This window comes from Lactuca serriola, chromosome 5 (assembly GCF_051521515.1).
Source record: "Lactuca serriola cultivar US96UC23 chromosome 5, Lser_US96UC23_V15, whole genome shotgun sequence".
Classification (NCBI taxonomy): Eukaryota; Viridiplantae; Streptophyta; class Magnoliopsida; order Asterales; family Asteraceae; genus Lactuca; species Lactuca serriola.
In genome coordinates this window covers 29,250,713-29,262,194 of record NC_136412.1, presented here as the reverse complement: position 1 = coordinate 29,262,194, position 11,482 = coordinate 29,250,713, and the positions used below count along the sequence as shown (strand labels likewise).

Here is an 11,482-nt window from a genome sequence, read left to right as displayed (position 1 = left end):
TGCTTAGCCTCAAAACACGGGCGTTACAACATATCATGGAAGTTTGCCACTTTTTTTTGTCTTTAATGACGTAGCCTCAAGTTTTGACCGGTTAACAACACAAACATAGTTAATATTGCAAACGATAACATATTTAAAAAGCTAATGGAGACATGAAAGGAATACTTGTATTAAATCATCCTTATTAGTTGAGTAGACGAATTCCAATAGAACCCACTCAGTGAAATTCCTCTAAACAAATCATACCATTGAGAAAAATGTGTTTTTAAGGTTTTGTAGTGATTCTTCGAATTACTTTTAGTGATACTCATTTAATGATTGTATTCAACTCCTCAACCATTTGAGCATATGCAGTTGGTGTGAAACTACCATTTATCCTATTGAGTATATGTTATTGTTTAATCATCGTTTGAATGTACGCAATATTCATTTTCTCTGACCATTTAAGTTGTTCCTTTTTACTACCACTGGCTTCCTATTTGCTCATGACGACTTTGCACATAGGAATAAAAATAACAAAAGGATACATTGTTAGACCACATAAATTCTTGGAAACTGTTAACATAATACTAATGAAAAATATGATGGGTAAATAACAGAAATAATCTCAAAAACCAATCTTCAATACATTGTGAAGTTGAAAAAATAAATGTATCACTAGGAAACTAGTTTTACATATTAATTTAATTGTTTGAATGTGTCAAATAATTGACCCACGTTTCATTTGCAATTGAATTCGTTAGTTGCTCAGCTATACTACTACCCTCATCTATTTCTGTTGAATTACGATGCTCTTGATCTTGTGGTCCATTTAAGATCTCCTGCATAACCTCATCTTCAAGATTTATGTCGCGGTCTTCATCTAGTAGAAAGTTGTGTAGGATACAACATGCAAAAAATATGGCAGATTGTGTTTCACAAGAGTAAAATGGTTCTGTTGTACTTTGAATGATAGGAAACATTCTTTTGAGGACACCAAATGCTCGTTCAATGGTGTTATGTAAGGAAACATGACAAAGATTAAACAACTCTTTTGAATTATGAGGAGCACGCATGGAGTACTCTTTTAAATGATATCTAACACCTCTATATGGCGCCATTAGTTTACTCGTATGAGGCAAACCCGCATCTACCAAACAATATCTACCTATAAAGAGTTTAATCAATATTATTGTAAAATACTAGATATTGAAATTACTTTGGTTTAATACATTACCTGATGGAATTAGTAGTTTATCTTCTCTAGTAAATACGTTCTTTATTATTCTCGAGTGTGATGCAATACCCTCCAAACCTGTCAACACATACGTAAACTTCAAATCAAATGTACAAACAACTAGTACGTTTATTGTCGGGTATCCCTTACGACCACAATATCTAGGAGCATGTGTATTGGGTATATGGACACAAACATGTGTTCCATCAATTGCCCCTATATAATTCTTGAGAAAGGGATAAAATCTCTTTATTTCTTTAATTCTTTTGGGACAACGTCACCTTTAGGTTGTTGAATATAGTGACTTTCTATCGATATAATCGCTCGTAGTACTTTATGGAAGCACTTACTCGTTGTTGATCTAGAGCGACCATACATCCATGAGGTAAGCCGAGTTCTCAAATCGTTACCTACAATATGGAAAAATCTTGCAACATGTTCATCAACGGACATGCGTTGCATAGGTCGAAGACCACCTTCACCTTTTAAGATGTCACACAATCTCATAAAAGCATTTTCACTCATTCGTATAAGGTCTCGACATTGACCACCATTTAAAAGATTGCACATCAACTCTTCCCGTACAACTATTCGTTCTAAAATAACTTTTCTTGTGGGTAACTTAACAAGCTTTGTGTTGGTCGGTCTACGTTATATAATAAAAGTCAACAACAAACAAATCAAATTAACTGCTTGCAATTGTCGGGCTCTTAAAACATGAATGGGAGTGAGTATCGGATTATCCATAGTGAAGGTACTTGTTGTTGAAAGTGTAATTTGAATAGCAAAGAGGATGTAACAAACATGGAAAAAATGTTAGTCATAAAAACTCATTCCAAAATTTTAGCTGTTAAACAGTTATTAGGTTTACATGGGTAGAATACTAGGTACCAAGGGGACGTTGTATGGTACTTAACTCAATGCTAAACAGAAGTATATTTGTTAACAAAAAACGATACATGCTAGTTCATAGCTTTTGGACCCTAAAATGCACAAGAACCATTATATATCAACAATTCAAGAGCATCAGATAGTAATGTTTTTTTAAAAGAAAATGAAGCGGGAAAGCATCTTCTTGTTCACGTGAAGCAATAGTAAAAAAGCACGTAAGAAGAGTACACGAAGAAAGATGGTTTTTCACTTGCCAACATGACACCTAAAAGGATAATTCTCTATTGATTTTTCTGAGATTAATAACAAGTTCCTTTTATTAAATACTAGGTGCGAGACTCGTGTATTATATGGGTTTATTTAAAAAAAAAATATATATAAAATTTTAACAATTTGAAATTTTTGAATTTATAAGAAAAATGACAATTTTTGAATTATTAAAATTAATGAGGTTTTAATGTATTGAATACATTATATATATAAATTCTTTCTAATAAATACCTTTTATATATATATATATATATATATATATATATATATATATATATATATATATATATATATTACCTTACATATTAAATGTGGAATTTTAATTTAATAAAATGAAAAATACAATAAAATGACAAGTGGAAAATAAAAAATTTAAAAATTCTAAAAAATGACATATGTCTAAATGAAGAAAAATGGGACATGTGGCAAAAAATTCTTCATTTATTATAGTAGATTGTTTTTTGTGTGCAGGTGTGTCTTCAAAAGTTGGCCAACAAAGCTAAAAGAGAACATTAGTTGATGTGCATAGTGATTTATACAACAGATGGGATTCTAGCTTTGGATTCTAATGCATATGTAAGTCTTACATATCTAAGTGACCTATTTCATATTAGATCATCAAATTACAAAATCTTTGGTGCTTTAGTTATTTTTTTAAAAGGATTAATATATATGGAACGTTTTAGAACACTCACTAATCACATTAAACTACTTAAACTATATTAAAAAAAACGCTATATATCTTAAGCAAAATCATGAAACAAGAGCTAAGAACACATCAAAAAGAATGAAGACAGTCAAGATGTAAGAAATTTGATGGCAAATGGATCACAGCCATAATAATTAATAAACATCACATATAATTCAGCTTCACTCAACTATCAAGTTCTTGTAACCAAACTCAATACATGTATCTAATAAAATTTGAAATCGCACTAACAAAACAAAATTCAAAAACTCATTCTGGTAAATCGATCAAACAGAACCATAAGTTAGGCTTGATTCTTGGTCTTTCTAGAAGCTAGCTGAGTCTCAGACTGCAATATCCACAAATACACATCAAAATTGGTAAAAACATAATTAAACACAATAATACAATTTCTACTTAATGCCATCAATAACTGACCTCTTTCTTCACAGGTTCTTCCTTTTCTGATAAGGTCAGCTCAATGTGACATGGGGAAGACATGTAAGCTGCAAAAGCAACAGACTTTAATTGTGGATACTATATTTTATATATTAACATACTAATAATAATAACTTTCAATACAAAAAGACAGAAAACTCACGATTGATTCTTCCATGAGCACGATATGTGCGACGCCTCTGTTTCTGAGCTTGATTCACCTGAATGTGGGAAATATGAAGAGCATCTACATCCAACCCTTTGACCTAAAACAATATTGAAACCCAAAAAGTCGATAAATTTAACTAAAACAGATTTGAAGAAAGTATAAAGTAAGTTGAAGTACTTACTTCTGCATTACTCTCAGCATTCTTTAGCAAATCCAGAATGAACTTTGCAGACTTAGCAGGCCAACGTCCTTGTCCATTGGAATGACGATTCTTTGCCTGTGCAGTTCTTCCAACTCCACGACAAAAACGTGTGAATGGAATGGCTTGTTTATGAACCAAAACATCCTCCAGGTATCTTTTAGCCTTGATTAAAGGCATCTTGCGAATAGCATGTGCAGTTTCTCTTGTGTTCTACGAAGGAAGAATGCAATAGCAAGTGTTAGAAAACAATGGAAGCTTTGGGTGACTGATATATGTTGAAACTGATTTAATAAGAGAAACAATTAGAATCCACGACAACGAAGCATTGGCAGCAAAATTTCGTAAATAAGAAAGAGGTAGCACATAAGCGTACCTTGAAATGACACCTGAGATCCGATCCTCTGGCTTTGCAAGCTGACAAATGTTCATCAACAAAACAACACAAAACTCAAATTACATTCATCGAAAGCAGCAAATTAGACAAAAAAAAATGGTAGAAATACTGAAATAGAATCGAACTTACATTTGGTAGGGTTATCTGGCTCCTTGGAATACTTCACCTGACATCATTAACAGCAAAAACAAGACAACAAATCAATTGGACAATCACTTAAACATACAAGATAGATGTGATGTAAACGGTGGATGAATACCGACCATGGCTGCTGATTGTTTTGCCGGTGCGACTGCTGCAGGATTGAGAGTGAGTTTGCAGAGGCCACAGCAGCTAATGGTCTAACGGAGAATCTAGGGTTTGTGTTTTTGTTACCAATACAGGGGCCGGGGGTTTACTTGCTATGGATTCGGATCGGGCCTATGTACTATGGCCCAACAGTTTTTAAACTCAAAAGATTTTTTTGACTTATGAGTTCAAAAAGGAGTTATTTTTAAAGAATGTTTGTTTAATTTAGGTGTTAGTTTGTTTTTTTTTTTTTAAATAATTTGAGACCATTTATTGCTGTACCGCGGAGCACACGCGCAGCATTTAGCCATTTGCAACTGTTTGTTTTTCAGAAGACTTCTGACTTAAAAACGGCTGCGCGTGTGCTGCGTGGCGCAACACTAAACCAACTACTTTAAACCACTTCACGTCTTGGTTTAACTTACTGCAACAGTTTGCAAATATTAAAAAACAAACATACTTTTTATTACATGTTGCAGCCGTTTGTTTCACCTCTTCTACTACAGAGGATTGCAGAGATGGTCCGCAGACTTCACGCATTTTATCTTCGAAAAAACAAACAGCACCTTACTTTCCAAAAAATCATCTATGTTTAACTTTTCAAAAACTCATTTTTTTAAATTGTTTTTTGTTATAAAATATGATCAAATAACAAGATAAATTATAAAGTAAAGAAAGACATGAGAATAAATAAACTTTTATTCTAATACTTATGATGAAAAATCAACTTTCTAATACATACGACCCACTATTTATACAATCAAAATAAGATGAAGATAAATGTACATTATGATAGTGCATCATTACACTCATAAAATACATTGAAATGGTTGTTACTAATGCTAAATAATGGAGAATCCAATGGTCATTCACAAACTAATATTTCATAACGATTTCCCTTGAATGACGATTGTTGGTGATTTGTTTCACTAATTATATTTAAGTGTAATGGTTTGACTGGTTAACCAAAAATCAATCTTGATGAATATTAAACAAGTAAGGAAGGTGTGGAGCGCACACTTGTTTAAGTTTATTCAAGATTAAAAGTAGATTGTTATTTAGGGGCAAAGCCCCTGAACGGACATGGGTCCAGTAACAACGCCCTTGGGAGCGGGGTGCAAGGGGCGGCAGCCCCTGGCTCGCGTAAATTTTTTATTTGGGTTATATTGTTGTATTAAAAATGCATCAGAAAATCCAAATTTTGAATATTTAACCCGTTTTTGGCTTTACATTAATCCTTATAGAAAACTCTGATTTATGACAATTTTGACTAATGAAAAAACTGTTTTATGACAGTTTTGACAGTTTTCAGATGAATGAGGTTTTTAACCAATTTTGGTCAGTTTTCTGGTACTCACCAAATCTATACATCTCATTCTATATTCTTTTCTATTTTGAGTCTTATCTGATCAAAGATTAGGGAGTACCGCCCAAATAGTTTGATTTGAAAATGGAATCACAATTCTCAAAATATCCAAGTGCCTTTATTACCCTGAATTTCTAACAACGATTGTATCATGCCTCGTTAAAACCTTAATAGGTAAAACCTAGTGGGAAAAACCCTTTATTAAGGAAAAAGAGTACATGATTAATAATAGCGTAACATCCCAAAATTCAAAGCCAAAAATTTCGTTTTTAAATAAGTCATTACATAAAACCAAAGTGTTAATAAACATTATGAAACCATATCAGAGTATAATCCCAAGGATCTCGTGTGCGGAAAACATAGTGTGATGCGCTACGACTAAGCCGACTCCTTTCATTGAAATGAAATACCCGAAACCAAAACTGTAAACCGTAAGCACGAATCTTAGTGAGTTCCCCCATCATACCACATACCACATAATACCATCGGTATCTTTCAACCGGTAACTGTCATCGGTATCTTTCAACCGGTAACCGGGGACTATTTCACCCCTACCACTATCACATAATAATATATCATAAACATACTGATCGCCTACTAACATGATAAACATGCTGATCACATACTAACATATCATAAACATAACGATCACATACTAACATATCATAAACAAACAGATAAGCATTACATGGTTTTGTATACCCCAATCGATATCTTTCAACTGGTATCCGCCATCGATATCTTTCAACCGGTAACCGGGGACTATTTCACCCCTACCACTATCATATACTAACATGATATAATCATACAGTCAGGCATATCTGGGGTACTGACCTACCCCCTGATCCTAACGACCGAGTCAGGGAAGAATCATTCCCTGCTACTACCACTAACACACATAGCATATCACATATCACATAAGCGTATCTCATAAGCATATCTCATAAGCATATCTCATATGCATATCACGTAAGCATATCACATAAGCATATCACATAAGCACATCACATAAGCATACCAAGATAATTATCACAAAGACAATTATCTACCAACTACCCCTGTTAGTGGGCTGACATTGTGGCCTTAGACCCACCCCTACTGTAAGGTAACTCACCTCACACTGTTGAAGTCCCGTAGACTCAACCCCACACTGCTGAAGTCCCGCAGACTCAACCCCAGCTGCTGGATGACAGATTCCCGATCTGTCAGTATCAAAACATCACCCAATTAATAATCGGGTTCCACTACATAACCATAAGTACATGTTTTGGGTAATTACTACATTACCCCTAGCTTGGCTTATTCCAGTCCAAGGCCCAATTCATAGGCCCAAAGTCGACTAGGACTCAAAGCCCAACATATGGCCCAATTTTCCAAATTGGGTCCAAGCTTATACATAACCTTATTCTAAGGCCCAACATCATATGTAATCATTAAGACCCAGACTATGGCCCATCTATGGCCTAATTTTCCAAATTGGGCCTAACTCCTCAAAGCCCATTAATTATTCTAGTCCAATTGCTTGACTTTGGATGACCCAATAATAATCCAATCATCAAGGCCCAATAATAAACCCAAGTGAAATTGGGGTTTTCAAATAAAATGATGATTAGGGTTAAGTCTTCTCACTTAACCCATTAAGGACTTAATCCATTAAGTCCAATCTTACTTAGATTAATTCCTTGCAAATGATTATTATTTAATATCTCCAGTTATTAAATAATTCTCGTGTGTCCCGATTAATTTCCCAAATTAGGGTTTTGATGGCATTAGGGTTTTCCAAACCCTGATTAGGGTTTCCAACCCAAATACTAGCCCATTTATTAATTTGTCGGGCTTTTAGATCAATTAGTGCTTTATTGGGCCTATTAAACCCACTAAAACATTATTAAGCCCATTAGGGTTTTATTGTGTCAATTAGAGTCCATTAGACTCATTAGGGTTTCCACTAAGCCCATTTGGCTTCATTGGGCCCATTAGGGTTTCAAGCATCCCCAATCGAGTCAACTCACAAGACAAGCACACCGTCACCTGACACAGCGGCTGGTAGCTGTAGGAGGTGGCAGCCACCACCCTACGGTGGCGTTTTGAGTTCCATTTCATTATTCCAAATTTTACAATTTACAATTAACTCACAAATAAGCACATACTACACTAACTAACACACATACTTATGGGTTTTAGCCATATAAACATTCCTATGTGCACATGCAAACCCTAATGCTTGGGTTTCTCTAATTGAACATGCATTGAATCCAAGACTTCTAATGGCTAATAGAGTATAATAACAATAAGAAATCAGAATTAGAAGATTACCTTGAATCACTTGCTTGATCTTCTTGTCCTTAGAGCTTTAGAGTCACAATTGTCACTCCTCTAATGGCTTACAAACACCAACTAGCAAGATGATGATTTGAGAGAGAGGAGAGAGGATCAAGAATCGGCCAGTGTTTCTTCTTAGAGCATAGGTGCCGATTTCCCTTGACCCCTAGGGTCTATTTATACTAGTGAGGCTCCTAGGGTTTCACTCTTAAACCCTAATTGGATAACTTAGGCCCTAAGCAATCCAATACCTTAATTGATAAGCCTTTGGACGATTTCAAGGCCTATCCATAGTCCTTAAAATCGTCCCCCTTTATCCATAAGGGTTTTATAGCCCAAAGTACAACTATCATACAATTGACAGTTTATGCCCCTTTATTCAATTAATCTCTTTAAGTCACCAAATTAATTCTTAATTAATTTATGACTTATATTAATCAAATAATAATAATAATATTCCTTATATTATTCTTATAATATATTAATAATATTTCTTCTCTCGTAATAAATCATCCTGTCAAGTTGCTAAGGTGAAGGCAACCCAAAAGGACCATGCTCAACCGGGTCAAATATTTGCCTAATATAGTTGCAGCCTTAGACACTATTCCAACAGTCTCCTACTTGGATAATTCTAGTAACTATATACACAAGTATAATCCGATTAGCAATCGTAGCTCTCAAAGGTGTTGTCAAACTCTGATCTAATCAATCTTGTCCTTTATATAAGGGATCGTACAATCCTCTGTTTAGATACCATGCTGACAATTCTATGGAACAAATTTGTCTAGCATTTGGTTTCTCGATCTCCGATTCATTTGATATAGAACTTAATCGAACACATCAATTCAGTTCTGACTGGGCCTGACACACAAGTCAAATCAAATCATCGAGCGGCAGAGATATCGCTTTTACCCTCTTGGAATAAAAGTAACAGATAAACTTCGACTTATATGCATTTACTTATTCATTAATCAACTATACACAACAATGCGTTTTATAACATCAAGTTACTGATGCGGTTTCGCATTATCAATGCATAACCAATTAACAAATAACAAACCATATATCTAGGTTTTAAGACCATATGATATTATCGTCTTGCGATCACCCTTTTTATCACATTCCACAAGGTGATTCCAGCAAGCGCGGGTTTGTTCCAATGCTCAAAACTAGTTCATAAGCACTCATGAACGTTGCAACAACCTTTTGCTATGTCTAATACCATTTAGACAATCTACACACCAATTCATGACAATCTTCATTCATATCTACTTCCAACATATGAACGATTGTGGAAAATTTGAATAATTCGATTATTCTTAATAAACTCAATTATTCTGGAAGTCAAAACATGCAAAGTGAAACAATAGTTAAACAATTAACATAAGATAGTAACATTACTCATAAATAATACTCTTTTATTTAATCATCAAATGTTAATTACATTTATCTATTACACGTTTCTACTACTATCTAATCTATACTAATATCATCCTTCAGCCCAATACTCCTAGCATGCTGCAAGTGCTTAACCCTACTCAGTCCCTTCGTAAGCGGATCTGTTGGGTTATCTTCTGATGATATCCTCTCCACCACGAGTTGTCCTTCTTCTACACGATGTCTAATAAAGTGATATTTTCTGTCGATATGTCGAGATCTACCATGATCCCTCGGTTCCTTGGTTAAGGCAACCGTTCCTTCATTATCACATAAAATCTCCATGGGCTCCTTTATGGCAGGTACAACTCCAAGATCACCGATGAAGTTCTTCAACCATATTGCCTCCTTCGACGCTTCACTCGCTGCAATGTACACTGATTCACACGTTGAATCAGCTACAGTTTCCTGCTTGGAACTTTTCCAAGTTACTGCTCCTCCATTCAGGGTAAAGACCCAACCCGACTGCGAACGGTAGTTGTCCCTGTCGGTCTGAAAGCTGGCGTCACTATACCCTCGCACCTTCAAGTCATCACTCCCTCCGAGGACTAAGAACCATTCCTTCGTCCTCCGAAGGTACTCAAGGATATTCTTGCCCGCAATCCAATTGGCTTTGCCAGGGTTCCCTTGATATCTACTAACCATGCTCAAAGCAAAGGCTATATCAGGGCGAGTACAAGTCATAGCATACATGACTGAGCCAATTGCGGAAGCGTATTGAACTCAGAACATTTATGCTATTTCAGCTTCGGTACTCGGACTTTGAGTCTTACTCAACTTGGCACTACTTTGTATCGGTAATTCTCCCTTCTTCGAGTTTTCCATACTAAAACGTTTTAGTACTTTATCTAAGTAAGTGTTCTGACTAATTCCTATTAGTATCTTACTTCGTTCTCTCACTATCCTTATTCCCAGAATATAGGAAGCCTCTCCGAGGTCCTTCATAGCGAAGCACTTCCCGAGCCAGGACTTAACCTCCTGCAGAGTCGGGACGTCGTTTCTTATGAGTAGTATGTCATCGACATACAGAACGAGGAAGCTTACTATACTCCCACTGGCTTTGACATATACACATGATTCATCTTCGCTTCGTACAAATCCAAACTCTTTGACTTTCTCATCGAAGCAAAGATTCCATCTGCGAGACGTTTGCTTAAGTCCATAAATGGACTTCTCAAGCTTACACACTCTCTTTGGATGCTTCGGATCGACAAAACCCTCTGGCTGAGCCATGTAAACATCCTCAGCCAACTTCCTATTAAGGAAAGCGGTTTTGACATCCATTTGCCAAATCTCATAATCATGAAATGCGACAATAGCTAGCATCACTCTAATAGACTTTATCTTCGCAACTGGTGAGAAGGTCTCATCATAGTCAACTCCAGGAGTTTGAGTAAAGCCCTTCGCAACCAATCGCGCCTTATATGTGTGTACGTTTCCATCCACGTCGGTCTTCTTTTTGAAGATCCATTTGCACCCAACAGTCTTACGTCCGGGCACATTATCAACCAAATTCCAAACTTGGTTGTCATACATGGTCTGGATCTCGCTGTCCATTGCCTCTTTCCATTTTGCAGACTCCGGGCCTGCCATGGCTTCCTTATAGCTATTAGGCTCATCTAGATTTATTAGTGTACCATCACTAATATACGTGTCCCCTTCGGTAGTAATTTGAAAACCATAAAATTGGGGTTGAACTCTAACTCTTTCGGAACGTCTAAGAGGTAAGGACTCGTCAATCGGTTCAACCGGAGTTTCCTCCTCGGGTTGAGTGCCAGTGGTAGAGGTTCCTTCATCTATC

General features: G+C 35.8%; 2 protein-coding genes across 2 annotated transcripts; both read right to left on the bottom strand.

The window, feature by feature from the left end:
- Nucleotides 1-683: 683 nt before the first annotated feature.
- Nucleotides 684-1,741, bottom strand: LOC145049407 (uncharacterized). Its single transcript, XM_078997824.1, has 3 exons — nt 1,627-1,741; nt 1,217-1,294; nt 684-1,147 (listed from the first exon to the last, which is right to left on the bottom strand). The coding sequence occupies exons 1-3, from the start codon at nt 1,739-1,741 to the stop codon at nt 684-686; spliced, it is 657 nt and encodes a 218-aa protein (XP_078853950.1).
- Nucleotides 1,742-3,180: 1,439 nt separating this feature from the next.
- LOC145052264 (large ribosomal subunit protein uL22y-like) lies at nt 3,181-4,682 on the bottom strand. The gene is made up of 7 exons (XM_079000054.1): nt 4,532-4,682; nt 4,398-4,434; nt 4,248-4,288; nt 3,854-4,084; nt 3,667-3,769; nt 3,504-3,571; nt 3,181-3,414 (listed from the first exon to the last, which is right to left on the bottom strand). The coding sequence occupies exons 1-7, from the start codon at nt 4,532-4,534 to the stop codon at nt 3,370-3,372; spliced, it is 528 nt and encodes a 175-aa protein (XP_078856180.1). The 5' UTR covers nt 4,535-4,682; the 3' UTR covers nt 3,181-3,369.
- Between the last annotated feature and the right edge of the window lie 6,800 nt (nt 4,683-11,482).